General features: G+C 42.8%; 1 protein-coding gene across 1 annotated transcript in view; it reads left to right on the forward strand.

Moving 5' to 3' along the window:
- Positions 1-18,464, forward strand: part of caska (calcium/calmodulin-dependent serine protein kinase a) — a 217,587-nt gene that overhangs the window by 147,549 nt on the left and 51,574 nt on the right. The window contains exons 7-12 of the mRNA XM_039817259.1: positions 915-1,041; positions 2,797-2,919; positions 7,639-7,722; positions 7,890-7,989; positions 9,748-9,765; positions 10,303-10,424. Of these exons, the coding sequence (XP_039673193.1) occupies positions 915-1,041; positions 2,797-2,919; positions 7,639-7,722; positions 7,890-7,989; positions 9,748-9,765; positions 10,303-10,424 (574 nt within the window). The remainder of the gene's footprint in view (positions 1-914; positions 1,042-2,796; positions 2,920-7,638; positions 7,723-7,889; positions 7,990-9,747; positions 9,766-10,302; positions 10,425-18,464) is intronic.

Genomic DNA, 18,464 nt, shown 5'->3' on the forward strand with positions numbered 1-18,464 from the left:
TGGGGAATGAAAAGGGGAAGGGGGGGGGATGGAAAAGTGAAGGAGTGAGGGGGGGGAAAGGAAATTTAGGGTCAGGATGTGGTTTTGATCCATGAGCTACTTTTTTGTTTTTTTTTTTTTTTTTTTTTGTTTTTTTTACAGAATGTTTTTTTTTTTTTTTTTTTTTTTTTTGTTTTTTTATTTGACCGATAGGACATACACACAATACTACACATTTTTTTTTTTTTTTTTTTTTTTTTTTGTCACTTAATACTTTACATGTAGCGAGAGTAATTTGTTGTGTGTGTAAAAGAAAATGATAGTGTAAGGGGTGTGGTTGTTTTTTTTGTTGTTTTTTTTGTTTTTTGTGTGCTTTTTCTCTTTTTTTTTTTTTTTTTTTTTTTTTTTTTTTTTTTTTTTTTTTTTTTTTTTGTTTTTTTTTTTTTTTTTGTTTTTTTTTTTTTTTTGTTGTTTTGATTTTGTATAATGTGGGGGTGTCTTTTTGTGGTGCTTTTTTTTTGTTGTGTTTGTGTTTTTCGTTTTTTTTTTTTTTTTTTTTTTTTTTTTTTTTTTGTGTTTTTTTGTTTTTGTTTTTTTTGTTGTTTTTGTTGTTGTTTTTTTTATACTGTTCATGCTTTTATTTTTGTGACAAGTGCTTTCCCCTTTTGGATCATAAGTCTCTTATCTGATCTCCGAACAGTAAAACCAACAGAGCAACATGGAACTTGTGGACGCAGAAAAAAAAAAAAGAGAAAAAAATAAAAAAAAAAAAAAAAAAAAATAGAGACCAAAACGAATCACACACGGTGTTGTTTTTTTTTTTTGTGGGTCTGGTGCTTTTTTTTTTTTGTTTTCACACAAAGAAACAGCCAGCGTTTTTTGTGGGGGGGTTATGACCTGGATAATCGTTGCGGATTTTCTCCCCTCCCAACCAGTTTTTGGAACTTTCATGGGAGGTGGTGGATGGTGGAGTCATCTCCTTCTTGCTCGCAGCCTCCTTCTCCAGCACGTCCCAGCGCATGGGCTCTGCCACTGCGCAACGTTTTTTACAGGGAAAACCCTGTAAGGCTCTGCCCCGTTCAACCCAGAAAAAGCCTCTACATGATTTAATTTTCAAAAAACTCCATATTTTTGTTGTACTGCACATTGCTGCAGCTCCTCTTTTCACCCTGTGTGTTGAGCTCTCTGTTTTAGCTACAGAGTGAGACATCTCACTTCTGTTCCATCTTTGTTGGGAGTCGCACATGCTCAGTAGCTAGGTAAGGACTACTAGCCAGTCAGAAGCAGAGTATGAGGGTGTGAGTGTAGAATTTTATGAATTTTTCAGCTCCTCCTTCATGCCCATGGTTGATTTTTTTTTTTTTTTTTTTGGCAAATTTTTGAAGATATACATGTACAATTCAATGTATTCTTTAATCCAGTTAGTTGTTTTTTTGGCTTAACTTTGGAGCTTTCTCACACAATGTCGGGCGGCTTTGTGCGTTTCGGCGACTACCGAAACGCATTCACTGACGCTCAGAATTTTAAGAATCCGACGAACAATTAGTTTTTTTCAGCTTGTTTCTAGGGTAAGTGGTTTGTCTTTGGCGATCTTTTAAACAAAACATGCTTTTTCACACAACCCCGGCGGCGGTATTTGGGGTTGAGAGGGTTAACTGGATTTGCAAGTTATTCCTGTAATGTTATACAGCTTAGTTACAGCACAGAATCAGTTTGATTGGCCAAGTATACTTAACATTCACAAGGAATTTGACTTTGGTAGGTGTTAACTTCAATAAATAGACATGTATTAGTAAACATTAGGGATCGACCGATATGGATTTTTTTAGTGCTGATACCGTTTTTTTTCATCAGCCTTAGCCGATGACCGATAACGGGCTGCCGATTTTCTAGAGCTGATATTTGGAGCCGATGCTGCTTTTGCTCCCTCAATTTACATCATCAAAATGTAAAGCCTGCCACACTGGGTTTGTTTTCAGAATCTGCTCTATGAACAAACAAAAACACAGATCAGTGTCATTTCTGCAATCATCTTCCATTCATATCACCCACATTATGTGTGCAATGTGCGTCATATGGACGGGTGCGCTGCATATGGTTAACTGTGCTTCGGTCCGCACGTGAACTGCAGCGTCTCCAGCAACACGGAGCTGCCTGTGGACTCCTGTCTGTAAATAATGCCGGGAAAAAAACTCTCGCCGAACGCAGCAGCCTCGTATCGGCTGACGCCGATGCACGTAAAACCGCAAATAATCTATATCGGCCGGCCGATAAAATCGGTCTATCACTAGTAAACATTCAGTAGACAAATAGTAAGATAGACACATACTGTACAATAGAGACAACAATATACATATAGGCACATATCAACATAATATACAAATAAGACATCATATCAAGACAAGTACACACGGAGTGGGATGTAAAGTACAAAAAGTAATAGTGCAAAGTAGTGTGCAAGACGCATATTGGAATGAGAAGTATATAACGTGTAGAGAAGTGGCTGAGAAGTGGCCCCACTGGGGGGAAAGAATCAGTTCTTATGTCGGTTTGTTTTTTCACCCCTGTTCCTAATATAAACGTTGTGTTATTTTCATAGTTTTACCATATTTCATATGTGTAAAAGAACATTGTGCGCTCTGAGTACATGGCTGAGATCTGGGAACATTATCTCTGGAACACAGGACCGCTCATATAAACCTGTGTGTGTGTGTGTGTGTGTGTGTGTGTGTGTGTGTGTGTGTGTGTGTGTGTGTGTGTGTGTGTGTGTGTGTGTGTGTGTGTGTGTGTGTGTGTGGTTCGTGTGTGTTTGTGTAGATGAATCCGCGGCAATGGGCCCAAATCTCAGAGAGCGCTAAGGATCTGGTGAGGCGCATGCTGATGCTGGACCCCGCTGAGAGGATCACCGTCTACGAGGCTCTTAACCACCCCTGGCTGAAGGTAAAAAAACTCAACTTAGTGACACCTCTTGCGCTTAATATTCAATCTTTGATAAAAAATAATAAAAAAAAATCATGAGTGCATTTTTAAAACCTGTTACCGTTGTTGCCGGTTACAGCATTTAAGCTTTATACTTTATTTTTTGTTGTATAAAAAAGATGCAATGAATGTTGAACTCTTTTTGTAGGGCTGGGCACCATTCAAAATCTTTCGATGCCGGTTCCTAACGATACTTTTTGCGATACCATATGTTTTAAAATCCATTTCAACATCAACAAAAATCCATTAAACACAAATCTTTTATTTTCCGACTTAATTGTGAATCAAAACAGTTAACAAAATGTAAAAAATTCTGGTAACACTGCTCACTCAGAGTAACATTAATAAAGTTGCCTTGCCTTGCAAGCTCAGCCTGTCAGTCAGTCATCAGGGCAGAGAAACCACCGTTGTGGCTGCTTGTCTAAGAGGAAGTGTAACGTCAACAGCACCGCGACCGCTTTCGGCTCGCCATTAATATTATATCGCAGCAAACGCTGTCTGGGTGAAGATTAGAAAAACTGTAACCGCACTTGAAACCACTTTATCGGCATCGCTGTGACTTACTGTGACTTCAACAAAACTCTGTCCGCACCTCTGTCTGTGTGTGTCTGTGTGTCTGTGTGTCTGTGTGTGTGTGTGTGTGTGTGTGTGTGTGTGTGTGTGTGTGTGTGTGTGTGTCGTGTCGGAGCGCCGCTCTGTCAGTATGCAGAGAGGACAGATAAACTTGCGCTTATGCGTTCAGACGCTTTTGGAACCGAAATTTGGCACCGAAAGATTAATAATTTTCCGATACTCATAGGATCGGAGTTTTTTTCGGTGGCATAAAAGTATCGACGTTCGATGCCCAGCCCTAGTCTTTTTGCTCTTTCCCGTACCACCTAAACAAAACTCAATGTATTGCTTCGTCCAGCGTTGTCCAGTCCAGAAAGAGTGCCGTGTGTAGTTGTTGAGGCACCGATAAGCAGAACCGAAGTGTTTACGTGTACGCGGGCCTCGGCATTTTGAATTTGGTTGTAATGTGACTTTGGCTTACCGTGTCATGACTGCCTGACACGTGGAAAAAACAATGAAAATGTACTTCCTGCTGTGGTGCGTGGGTCGTCTCTTTTAGACGCGCATCCAAAAGTTTTGACGTTTTGTGAAAGTTTTATCCTGTTTCTGAGACAAGAGCAGAGAAGTGCCAAAAACCCCATGCAGCCTAAAGCCATCACGCAATGATCAGTCGCTGGGGGGTGTTACAGAAGCTCTTCACACAGGAAACTAACGACAGTGAGCGCCGGCACAGTGCTGTCACCGCTTGAAACGTGTTGTCAGCAGAAGCTTTTAATGGCGTCTTTGTCTGTGGACAGTGATGGGCGGGTACTTAAAGACGACAATTTTCGACTCGGAGACTCGCAGCTTGTCTGGGGGCTGTCTGACACGAATCTTCACACTTTGAGGGACGTCCCCTGACTACAATGCTAACATTTTGAGTCTGTTATTCAGTTGTAGAAAGCTGAAAGTTTAGGCAAATCCACTTCTGGTTGCAAGGTTGCAAAGTTACAGCAGCATCGTTAGACTTCTGATTGAACAATGCAACAGTCTGAACCAAAACCAGACAAACCCATGCACAGCTGTGGAAGAAGTATTCAGATCTTGTACTTAAGTAAAAGTACTAATACCCCACTGTACATTACTCTGTTACAAGTCCTGCATTGAAAATGTTACTTAATTAAAAGTATGTAAGTATCATCAGGAGAAGTACGCAATGCAGAAACATCCTCACATTTTAGATAGTGATCCAACCAGTTGTGTGTTTAAAGGTCTGATCATCTCAGCTGGACTTGTAGGTCGTTCTATTGTCAGCTAGTTTACGTTAGAATCAAACATCAGATTTTATAAACTACATGTGTTTTGTGTGCAGGAATCTCAATGTGTAAACTAGTAAAGCTGCACCAGATGAATGTAGTGGAGTAAAGAGTCCAATATTTCTCTCTGAAATGTAGAAGTAGAGAGTGGCATGAAAAGAAAAGACTAGAGTAAATGTACTTAGTTACATTCTACCACTCATTATGTGCATGCTCTGGGATGAAAGCTGCTGACCAAAAAAGAGGAATTAAGGTTGATTTACTGGTAGTCTGCTCATTCCTCTTCTTACTTATAGTTTCATCATCAACCACAGAGCTCTGTTTACTCGGAAACACACGGTGTGATGTGGTGCCATGCAGCTGATGACCTGATCATTTACCCTCTAAATCAGAGATATTCAACGGGGGGTCCAAGACCCCTAGGGGTTCCTCAGAGTTTCTGTTTTTATGCTTGTAGGGCGGATCTCCGTGGAGCAGACGCACCCCTACGCGCTGCTCTCCGGTGTAAACGGTTTCATTGATTAGAGTGGAAGCGTAGCGTTGGAACATCTGCGCCGCATACGACAGTGCTATTCCTCTGATCAGGCAGAATATTGGGTCTCTGTCATCGGCGGTCCGGCCCAGTCTAAGGAACCTTGGGGTGATATTTGACAAATCCCTATCTTTTGACACTCATATCAAATCAGTGACCAAATCCTGTTTTTTCCATTTACGCAATATTAGCAAATTAAGGGCTGTGGTCTCTCAGTTAGAACTGGAGATGCTCATCCATGCTTTCATTTCCTCCCGTATTGACTATTGCAATTCACTTTTCTCCTCAGTCAATAAATCTGTCCTTCATTGCCTGCAGTCCATTCAGAGTGCTGCTGCTAGGCTTCTTACAAGATCAAACAGGTGTACCCATATCACCCCTTTGCTCTGCTCCCTTCACTGGCTTCCTGTAGCTTACAGGATCCAATTCAAGATTCTGACCATAACCTACAGGGCTCTACATGGTCAGGCCCCTGTCTATCTTGCTAACTTACTTCATTTACACACTCCATCCCGGTTCTTCTCAGGTCTGTTAATCAAAATCTGCTTGTCATGCCACGCACTCGTCTGAAAACATGTGGGGACAGAGCTTTGTAAGGCTATGGCGCCAGACTCTGGAATGCTTTACCAACTAGCATTAGGTTTTGGGGAGAATGTGGTTTGGTTTTAAGGGACAAGTGAAGACTCACTTGTTCAGGCTAGCTTTCGGGTAGCCTATGTCTTTTATTTATTTGAAAATTGATTCTGTTGTACTTGTATCTTATTCTATTGACTATTTTTACCATGTTTTATTGTTTATGCACATTGTAAAGCACTTTGTGACCTTGTCTGTGAAAAGCGCTGTATAAATAAATTTTACTTACTTACTTACTTACTTAGGTGTGCAATGTAGCCGGCCCGTAAGTGTTCCACAAACCTAGGGAAAACTACGGTGGTCGAGACGATCCAACACAAACGCAAAAGACACAACACAAATACAAAAGACACAACACAAACGCAAAAGCCACAACACAAATACCAAAGCCACAACACAAATACCAAAGACAACACAAATACAAAAGCCACAACACAAATACCAAAGCCACAACACAAATACCAAAGACAACACAAATACAAAAGCCACAACACAAATACCAAAGCCACAACACAAATACCAAAGCCACAACACAAACGCAAAAGCCACAACACAAACGCAAAAGCCACAACACAAATACCAAAGCCACAACACAAATACAAAAGACACTACACAAATACCAAAGACACAACACAAATACCAAAGACACAACACAAATACCAAAGACACAACACAAATACCAAAGCCACAACACAAACGCAAAAGCCACAACACAAATACCAAAGCCACAACACAAATACAAAAGACACTACACAAATACAAAAGACACAACACAAACGCAAAAGCCACAACACTAACGCAAAAGCCACAACACTAACGCAAAAGCCACAACACTAACGCAAAAGACACAACACTAACGCAAAAGACACAACACTAACGCAAAAGACACAACACTAACGCAAAAGACACAACACAAATGCAAAAGCTACAACACAACTGTTCTATATCTGTGAAGTTACCTCTCTTTCTGAAACGCTCACACTCACTTCCGTTGTCGCTTTTGTGTTTGTGTTGTAGCTTTTGTGTTTGTGTTGTAGCTTTTGTGTTGTAGCTTTTGTGTTTGTGTTGTAGCTTTTGTGTTTGTGTTGTAGCTTTTGTGTTTTGTGTTGTAGCTTTTGTGTTTGTGTTGAACCGTCTCGGCCACCGTAGAAAACACTGGGTCAATGCACGTTAACGTGGACCTGACTTTGATAGGTTTCCTGTTTGCTTACTGGTGACGGGGGTGGAAACTTGCAGCTGTGCGAACTATGTGAACTAGGAGAAGTTGAGAACGAATTGCAGCGTCTTTTATATTGTCCGTATTATGATGAGTTAAGAACGCCGATCTAACATGAAATGTCTGTCCAAGATCCTGAAATGTTCTGGTGCACAGATGATGATGACCAATTGGAGTGGTAGTTTAAATTTAATATTTATAACTTGGCGACTTTTGTTTCTAAAGCATGGCAAAAAAAGACTTTATTTGTTTAGGGTATGTGGTTACTTTGTCATCTGGTCCTTTGTCCTAGGTAACGGTGTCTTGTAAGCCCGTGTGAGCTGGGCATATTTTATTGTATGCATGACACAATAATAATAATAAAAAAACTTAATTCCAGTGGTATAACAAACCCATACATTTTAAGCCTTTACTTGTGTGAGCAATTCTCTTTTCTGTGTTGGATTTCCAAGGAGAGGGACCGATACGCGTACAAAATCCACCTGCCAGAGACCGTGGAACAGCTGAGAAAGTTCAACTCCAGGAGGAAGCTCAAGGTTTGCATCTACACACACACACACACGCGCGCGCGCACACACACACACGCTGACATGCATGCGTTATCGCTTTTTGCAACATTTCGAGGCTCGTTGTCGATGACACCATCACCGATACGATCAGATAAGCTTGACGCTTCACAGTTGCACATGTTGTCGTGTTTCAGGGGGCGGTCCTGGCTGCAGTGTCTAGTCACAAGTTTAATTCCTTCTATGGAGACCCCCCCGAGGAACTGCATGACTTCTCCGAAGACCCCACCTCCTCAGGTACACACAGACAAACACACACACTCTGGGTACATCCCAGGTCCTTGCATTGCATCCACGTTTCCTCCACTCGCTACCCTCCCTGGCGTCTTAGTCCGTACACAGAGGAAGTGAGGAGAGAGGAAATGAGGAAATGTGTTTTTAGAGTGATGAGACGTCCTTTTCCTCTGAAGAGTCAAGTGAATTCGTCAGCTGTTTTTGGCGGAGTTAGCAACTACTTCAGCTGCACGGCGTCCAGGAAGGCTGCTCTCTTGTATCCTCGCTCATAGCTCCTCAGGGATCTCTCCTCTATCCTTCATCCTAGCTCCTCGCTCCTCGGGGCAGGAATAAGAGCTTTGAGACGGCCTTCAAAAAAGGAGGGCTAGAACAACTTCCGGTTCAGGCGAGAAACGATGAGATTAAGCCTGGGTATCGTTCAAAATTGATTCAACACTGATACCAATACCGTGACTTTGATACCGGTTCCTAAACGCTACTTTTTTCGATACTAATTTTATAAAACAAAAAAAAAAATGACAACATCACACGTTACGGCACAAATCTTTTTATTTTTCAGCTCCTACTACGTGAGCCCCGTCTCTGTTATTAGACAGCCAATTGCAGACATGATTAGATCTCGGTAGAAGCACGCTGCGTGCTGATTGGCTCACTGACGGTGCTGCGATTTATTCCTTAGGTTTTGAAATTGGGTATTACTTTTTCGATACTCAATACTTTACCGTAGAGGCAATTTGGTCGGTGCCTAAAAAGTACCAAATTCGGTACCCGGCCCTAGAGGAGGTATCAAATGAGAGACTTGAGATTCAGCCTCTGACAGTTGTTATCCTCTCATCTTTGACACACTTCCTCCCTGAAGCTTCCTTCCTCTGGTTTGTTCTGCTTTTGTCCGTCACGCAGGCCCTCCAGAGAGAGGCTCTTATGAGCACGAGCCGACTTTATTCTAGCTGTCCTGAAAATGCACCACATGACAACATACAAGCCATGCACATGGAGGGATCTGATGATAGTTTGAGCAGTAAAATACAGCCTCATTCAACCTTCTTTCCAGTTTGACATTTAGGGCCCTATAGGATTTGCACCCTAATATTAAAATTTTTAATCTTCTGCATGTGTGTGCGCTTCCCTGTGTGTGTAACAAGCATAGTGTGCGCGCGCTGTGCACGAGCCGAGGAGCATTTTACTAATGCTCTGTTAAAATAACAATGAAATGCTGCGTTACTGACTTTAGACCAGGTTTTTGTTGGTCAATGGTGCGATCACTTCCCGCTGCCTCAAGACCGCAATACTCCCAGAATGCAACTGAACACACCTCCCTGTAAGACCAGCACGCCCAGAATGCACCTGAACACACCTCCCTGTAAGACCAGCACGCCCAGAATGCACCTGAACACACCTCCCTGTAAGACCAGAATGCACCTGAACACACCTCCCTGTAAGACCAGCACGCCCATGGGTGGACACAGATGGGCGCAGGTGCATTTGCTATTTAAACGACGTTTACGGGAAATTGACAACTGCGTCGGGCTGTGCGCTGCGCCGGGTGCAAGACAGGGCCCTAATTCACTTGGCCGGAAAGCCGTTCTGAATCATTCTGGCCCACTTTAACCCCTGCTAACGACAGCACACACAGTTCTCTTCCCCACTGTTGGAACGGTATTTGCTTCCAGCTGTTTTTAACATTGATACTAACCCCTGTGTTTATTTATCATCATCTGTTTCTGTGTTTGTCTGTTTCTATTCATGCTTCCCACGTGCTAGGACTGCTAGCAGCAGAACGTAGGTATCCGCTGGTTCTCTGCGTGTTGTGATGCTGGTTACTCCCTTTCTCTGTAATGTCTGTAGCTCTTCTGTTATTTTGACTTTAATGTTCACATCAGGAAGTGCAGAGAGGGCGAATGATTCCGAAAATGATTCAGTGCATGTGCATGCTCACCACAAAGACATTCACAGAACTCTAATGTTGTCTGTCTGTCTGTGTGCGTGTGTGTGTGTGTGTGTGTGTGTGTGTGTGTGTGTGTGTGTGTGTGTGTGTGTGTGTGTGTGTGTGTGTGTGTGTGTGTGTGTGTGTGTGTGTGTGTGTGTGTGTGTGTGTGTGTGTCTCTGTGTGTATGTCTCTGTCTGTCTGTGTGTGTGTGTGTGGTTGTGTGTCTGTGTGTGGTTATGTGTGTGTCTGTATGTCTGTCTGTCTGTCTTTCTGTCTGTCTGTGTGTGTGTGGTTATGTGTGTGTGTGTGTGTGTGTGTGTGTGTGTGTGTGTGTGTGTGTGTGTGTGTGTGTGTGTGTGTGTGTGTGTGTGTGTGTGTGTGTTTTGCAGGGGCTGTGTCTCAGGTGTTGGACAGTTTAGAGGAGATCCACGCTCTGACAGACTGCAGTGAAAAGGATCTAGATTTCCTTCACAGTGTTTTCCAGGACCAGCATTTACACACACTGCTCGACGTAAGTGTCACATTGAAGCACGCTGGATTAAATCCGCCTTTCATCCTTCATTAATCTTTGTTTTATAATGATGGATTTTCTATTTTATTCATAACTAATGGAACAGAAGAATGATTTTTTTAGTGATGCAGTTCATAAAAGCTTTCAAAAAGCCTTCGTGAAGTTTCCAGGAGCAGCAACTGCATTTCATTTTTTGGAATTAAAGAAAAGAGTAACTGCGTTGCTCCATTCGTACGCAGAATTCAGAATTTACAAGTTCAAAGTCAGACATACAGTTTATTAGCACTTTGGTACACACGGTCCTGTCCAACTTCTATCTGGGGACATGTTACGCTGTTTGTGTGCACACAAAAAACAGCGTAATGTGTAAACTACTGGTATTGCTAACAATGGGTAACCTGGCTCCACTGTGAAATCTGAGATTTTAAATGGAACGCATTCAACTCGGGTGTAGGGTTAGGGTCAGAGACACAAGACAGCAGGAATAATGTTTGAAAATGATCTTGACTGTTTGCTATTGTGGCGTCCAGTGCAGTGCGCGTGGTGCAACAGTGCCAGCGGAGTTGTGATGAGATGAGAGTTTTGTGCCGATGGGGCAGTGAGGCAAGGTGTTGGTTTGTGGTGTGTGTGTCTTCACCATTACGCTCAGAATAGACATCACACATCAGGGGTGTAACTTTTTTCACCTTTATTTTGAAGTCCTTAAGAACTTGTTAGGCCGGTAAATAAGACCAAGTGACAAAATCACTTAGGGGGAGTGAAGGAGGGCTAGGAGGGAGGGAAGGAGGGCTAGGGGAAGGGAAGGACACCTGCACACACAAGGATGCTCTAAAAAGGTCACGTTGTTTATAAAGGTGCCATTAAATTCCTTGTGTGTGTGTGTGTGTGTGTGTGTGTGTGTGCATGTGTGTGTGGGTGGGTGCATGTGTGTGCATAGTATGTGTAGGTGCATGTGCGTGCGTGCATGTGTTAATGCTGGGGCGTTGTGTGTGTGTGTGTGTGTGTGTGTGTGTGTGTGTGTGTGTGTGTGTGTGTGTGTGTGTGTGTGTGTGTGTGTGTGTGTTTGTTAAACTGCCGGTCACAGCAGCAGTCTGTCGTCCTGCTGCTCAACAACCACCATATTGGGTCACAAAATCCCAGTTCCCAGCAGCCGGTGAGAGATGGAAGACCGTATTTTAGATGAGTGCACAGTTTGCCTGACACCCTGAGAGCATCGTTTTGTCTGTTATTATTCCCTTAATCCACTTTGTTTACTCGGCTCTCTCGGTCTGCGTCTCCGTCGGGTGTTAAACACAAGATTTGTTGCCAAGACGGGAGAATTTGCACGAATGTTATCCAATATTTGAGTCGTTCAGAGGGAAGAAACAAAGAAATACAAGTCAGAAAATCTGAGGATTAATATAACAATGAATGGAAACAGCAATGAATGCAGTGTGTGTTCATATTCAATGGGATATAGCTATTTTTCTCTTTCTCTAAGGCTTTTATACATCAACTTTTTCTCACTTAGGACATTATCAAATGTGTTTCTACGTGAGGGAGGAGAACTCGCTGGGCTCCAAGTGCGATTTAGATTTCAGGATTGTGGTCCTCAAGGCGAGTTCAAGATTTTCCTTTGGGTTTTGATCTGCCAGCTGTGAAGTTGCATTGTGGGTAATGTGGGCGCCAGGTTTTGGGTTAAGAAAGAAGGGGAATAAAACGGACGATGCCGCTCTCAATAGTCAGTCACTTTCCTCACCCTCCTGTTCAGAGTCGCTCTGGATCGTGCAAAGATAAGCTCGCGTCCCTGTCGACGAGCTGCTGCAGATGTTTGCGTAGACTGGCGCTTAAATCGGTGCGCTTTGTAGCCGAGACACACCAACCAGACGACCGACTGTCGACAGAAAAGCCAGTCGGAATGATCAGTCGGGTCCCCGAGGTCCAAAAACCTGCCTCGGGACACACTGAGGCGACACCGACTTGAGAAACGTAATACATCTCCATAGCAGCAGGCGGCGCTACTCTGTATTGTTGCCCAAGAAATGAACACCGGCAGCTGATTGGACGAACGCGTCACATGGGGTTTGTTTTCTCCAGAAATTCAAAGCCAGACTGTCATGGCGGCTCGTTCAGAATACGATCTCATATTGTACTAAAATAGTTCACCGAAAACATGTTTCTGAAAACATTTGAAGAGAGAAATAGGCCGTGCAGCTGCTGAATCTGTCTTCATTTCAGATCAACAAAGGTCAGTTTAAAAGATTCTCGTCAGATTTTGAGAGACTCTGACCTCGCCAGACTGTCCAACGGCCGATTGTCGGCTTGGTGTGCCTCGGCTCTTAGTTGGATGACGAGTCCGACCTTCTCCTTTTTAACAAAGTAGTCGTAAGAGGCTGAAATCAAAACATTTGGGGGAACTACAGGGACTTGCAAAGACTCAATTAAGGAAAAGAGATTGCTAAACAGAGATGTGTGTATGTGTTGCTGGAGGCTGAATAGGTTAAAGTTGGTTGCAGGAGACAGGTGGATCTGCCAAGTGTGTGTGTGTGTGTGTGTGTGTGTGTGTGTGTGTGTAGCAGTGTCAGTGGGAGCCGGGGGGGCTGCAGATGTCTCCTTTTCAGCCTCCGATTCACACCCTGACCCGCTCTGAGGGGGACAGAAGAGCGCAGTGAAGGAACAATGGCTTCTATTGTCGGGCCTCGGTGCCATTCACAAGGAGCACAGCCTCCGTCGCTCTCTGGCTGCGGCCGAAAGCACTCGCCACACCGCCGAGTGACTCGGAGGAAACCGGAGTCTCGTTCGCGCTGCGTTACCTGCACTCTTTTGTTCTTGTTGACTAAACCACTCGCCGTCTCTTGGGTGAGTGTGTTTACTTCCTGCTTCTCTTTCTGATGTGTTCGCAGTGAGAGTGTTTTGTCAAGCGATGCCTCGAGCTAATTTTGAAGTCAGCCCGGCATCTCCCGCCCCCAAGAGTGTGTTTTTGGTGTTTTGGCGTGTATAATGAGGTGCTTTAGTCAAGTGCATTTGTATTTCTTTCCTCATGTGCAAGTTTGCGGAGCTTCCTGGATAAAGGAGGCAGGCTAATAGAAGTTGCCTTTCAGGAAACGTCTGACAGGAAATTAAAATATTGTTTCTCATCTGAACTTAAGAGCTGCTTGTTGTGGCTGCTTGGCACAAAAAGGCGTGACGCAATCATGCTTGTGCCTGTCAAATGTTTAAACATTTTAATCTGTCACTGGTTCTCAGCATTCAGATAAACACTTAACCTATCTCAATATCTACAGGATATATTTTTTTATAGTTTGTTCTGTTGTATGCTGCGGAATCTTAAGTGGTCCTCAAAAGGTCAGCTTGACTTTGTTTTACCGCCTGAGGTCGATGAACGCATGCCGCATCCATGGAAATGTTTTTGCCATGTCTCTATTAATATTTCAGCGATAATACAGCGCAGAAATAGCGGTTTGGAGTGCGCTGGCATCGGCAGAATCTCCGCTTTCTTTGCGTCTGTTTTATGGCGAGGTCATACGTCACTCACGCGGCGAATTAGGAGACGGGGCAGATAGCTTCTGACACTCATCATCTGCCTCTCTTTTTTTGGTGGACTCGCGTAGGGCTGGGCAATATATCGATATTATATCGATATTGTGATATGAGACTAGATATCGTCTTAGATTTTGGATATCGTAATATCATGATATGACATAAGTGTCTTTTCCTGGTTTTAAAGGCTGTATTACAGTAAAATGATGTACCTTTCTGAACTTACTAGACTTTTATTTGCCTTTTTCCCAGGTAGACATTATGTCCACATCACTGATGATTATTAATCTAAAATCTAAGTGTGAAGATATTTTGTTTCACAAGAGATTTAAAGAACAGCAAACTTCAACCTTTCAGCTTGAAGATAAGATAGACTTTATTAATCCCACACTGTGGAAATTCCTTCGCTACAGCAGCTCAAAAATGTACACACATTAGAATAACACAAATACACATTAATTAGACATAAGAGAAAAAAATATACAAAAAGTATAGGAAATGGAAAAAATAGAATAGAATTAATTATAATAAAAGTAATAAAACAACCGTATTTGCACAATAAACACCCTTATATAAACAGACAGTATATAAACACACATATATCAGTCCCTCCAGAAAAACGTGATTATGCGATCGCATAATTCAACGCCAAACTCCGCATATTTATGCGGGGGCCGCATTTTTTCAAATACGCCGCACTTTCGCCGCATAAATTGCCGATTTCCGCGCAAAATATGCGGGGCTTGCATGATTTCATAATCCACGCATTTTCGTTGCAAAAAAGTCACATACAGTATATCTTAGCAGGAAGTTGAAAAATGTTGCGTTTATTTCACACAAGAGCAGCCATTTTCCCCTGTTGCCACGGGAACGTTATGAAGTGACGTAATTACGCGACATGAACATCATCGAAAAGCAGGGTGTTGGAGGAATCACTTTTTTTTCTCTTTTTCATCAAACTGCAGTTTTTGCAAGTTTCCGCAATTTCAGCGCATAAAATTGCATAAATATCACCCATATTCCGTCGCATTTTTTAAGAAAACGTGCCGCATAATCAAGGATTTTTGCCCCGCAACAATCACAAAAAAACGCTGCATTTTTCTGGAAGGATTGATGAATAGATAAATGTGCATAGTGCAGAATATTGTCCAGTGATGGCTCATATTGCAGAAACGGCTAGCAGTGCTACATTATGATGTTGCATTAAAGAGTCTGACTGCTGCTGGAATGAAGGCCCTGCGGTAGCGCTCCTTCTTGCCCTGAGGGTGCAGCGGCCTGCTGCTGAAGGAGCTGCACAGGGAACTCACAGTCTCATGTAGGGCCAAATTATTTCGTTCCTCTAAGACAAATGTGGGCCTCACTTTCCAGAAAGCTGAGTTTGTTCCAAACATTTTGATATGAAACACACGGGTATCAGGTTATATGCAAATACCTTTTTTAAAATGTGAAGTCAAGAAGTTATGTAAAAACTGAGAAAATGCCCTCAAACCTCAGAGGGTTAACATTCAACAAAGGCAGAAAGATGATGACAACTCCCCCCTCCCTTGTGAAGACCCAGAGTGCTCGGTGGCCGCAGACAGCACGTGGCATGCCGCACACTCGGTGGGACACTAAGTAGGATTCAGCCCTCAGGCTGTCGGCTTTACTTTAGTCTCATAAGGATCTCCCGAGGGGGTGTGTTGTGTTTGTCTCTCTAAAAGTTTGGTCGTGAAGAGAGAGACGCAGATGCACACTTGAGACGTGAGATGTGTCGTCATTCCCTGGACCTTTTTGTTTTGTTCTGGCGGTGTCAGACTTTCACGGGAAGGGAGAGATGCAACGCCCTCCGCCTTCGAGCAGAAATCCCTTTTTAGTTCGCTGCCCTCCCTCTGTCTGCTGGACCTTCGCGTGTCTACGTCTGGATGGGCTGTTGGAGAGTTACACAAATGGATCACGTTACCGAAATACAGGTCTTTTATTGCTCATTCATTGCATTAGCTGATGGCTTTTTGAAGGAGTTGCTTTCCACTGTAACTAAGCCGTAATGGAAACCACACTCGTCATCCCGTTGGAATTTTTTTTTGAAATAACATTAACGACCCAGAGTTTGTTTGAAAGCGGCGTCATTGCCAGGCACCTTGACATGGCGACACGTCTACACAGGGATGATGATGATGATAATAATAATAATAATACATTTTATTTAAAGGTGCCTTTCTCGGCACTCAAGGACACCGTACAGGGATACATAAGACATTTAAAAACAGCAAAAAAATATAAATAATATAAATAAAAATAAAGAATAAATAAAAATAAAAGAGGTTACCAATGACATCAAGTGGAATAGGCAGTTTTAAACAATTTGTTGCAATTAGAAATGGGGGAATGAATCGATGTTTCTGAGTTGATATTCAACTCAATTTTATTTGTAGTGTCAGATCATAACAGAAGTTATCCCAGGACACCTTACAGGTAGAGCAGGTCTGGACCACAATTATAGTAACGATAATAGTACTATGTAGTAGTAGCAGGGGGGCGTCGAGCAGGACCACGGTCCAGGTGCAACCACAATCCAAGGATATCTTGTGAGGCGAGAAATCCCAAGGGAAGCTAAATTAGCAACATGCATTAAAGGTGCCGTAGGTAGGATTGTGAAGATCCATGACTTTGCCAAAAAATTTAAACATCGGCAACTTCTCAGTCCCCCTGCTAAAGTCCAAAACGGTCTCCTAAGCCCCTCCCCCCACAAGGGAGAATGAGTGCATGAGCAGTGATTGACATGCAGCGACAAAGCACGTCCCAGAAGCGTGTCTCTGCTAAAAAATACGCGCCAGGTCTCGTTTTGACGGAACTGCGCCGCGTTCAACAGGCCGGGCACGAAGTAGAAGGGTTAGAGCATCCAGTCAATTAATCAAGTAAAGCACAGTCACACATCTTTGATCCACGTCGTTCATAACTGGACTGAAATGCAGAAACCATTTAACTTTGTGGACTACTTTCTTTCATGGTAGAAGCACCAATATCCAGGAACAATCTGTAAGTCGGGCAGGCAAAACCTTTAGCTTCTGAGGCTACATTTACATCGCTACGTTTTAGATTTCAAGCCGAATTTTGAGCCAAAAGCAATCTCCGTGCACAGAAGTGTTTTTAGCTCCAGTAGAAGAACTAATCTCTGTTTAAACTAACACGGCCAAACCAAAATATCTCATCAAAACGGTCTGGTACAGACGGACTGTTTGTCCAAGACTCTGTGTGTGTTTTATGTACATTACAGCAGGTTAAATGAAAAATACACTAGACAACTTGCTCATCAAACTACCAAATGTTTGTGTCTTTGAATATTATATAATAGTTGTTTTAGATCACCTTTTGTTCAGACAACAAACAGCCACCCTCTGCTTTGATTGGAGCACACAGCTGCTGTCTGTTTAGACTAGTTTTCAGGGCCATTTTATCTACCAAACATAAAATCTCTTAAATACACCCACACGCTCCTCGCCGCTGACTAGGCCCATACAAGCCGGTGTAGTCAGCGTGCGGTTTATTAGTCAGCTGGGAGTTTTCTAAACAGAGCTCTTGTGTCTGTCGTCCTTCAATCAGAGAGACGAGAAAACAGTTCCTTCTTGTTACCAGCGAGATGTCGAGAAGAAAAAAGAACAAAACAGAATAAGTGGTATTGATGCTCTGAAGCCAAACTAAACCAAATAAAGAGGGAGGGAGGGAGTTGAGAATAAGTGGGATAAATAAGGATAACTGCTTTGTTCTGAGCTTAGTTAGAAAACAAACCATTTGCACTGCAAAGGTGCTTAATAACAGACTTTAACACCGTATTCACTGTTCTTGGATAAGATTGTTTGATGAGATTTATTTTTATTAACGTAAAGTTATTTTACGGCAGCTTGTGTAGAGGAACATTTACCATTTGAGTATTTGTACGGTGGCCTTGAAGTGCAAACCACAACAGCAAATCGCACAACATGACAGCAAATCGCACAACACAACAGCAAATCGCACAACACGACAGCAAATTGCACAACACGACAGCAAATTGCACAACACGACAGCAAATTGCACAACAGCAAATCACACAACAGCAAATCGCACAACAGCAAATCACACGACAGCAAATCACACAACACCACAGCAAATCTCACAACACCACAGCAAATCGCACAACAGCAAATAGACAGCAAATCACACGACAGCAAATCACACGACAGCAAATCACACAACACCACAGCAAATCTCACAACACCACAGCAAATCGCACAACAGCAAATAGCACGACAGCAAATCACACAACACGACAGCAAATCACACAACAGCAAATCACACAACAGCCAATCACACAACACAACAGCAAATCACACAACAGCAAATCGCACAACACAACAACAAATCACACGACAGCAAATCACACGACACAACAGCAAATCACAAAACACGACAGCAAATCACACAACACCACAGCAAATCTCACAACACAACAGCAAATCACATGACAGCAAATCTCACAACACAACAGCAAATCACACCACAGCA

Source organism: Perca fluviatilis, chromosome 12, assembly GCF_010015445.1.
Source record: "Perca fluviatilis chromosome 12, GENO_Pfluv_1.0, whole genome shotgun sequence".
NCBI lineage: Eukaryota > Metazoa > Chordata > Actinopteri > Perciformes > Percidae > Perca > Perca fluviatilis.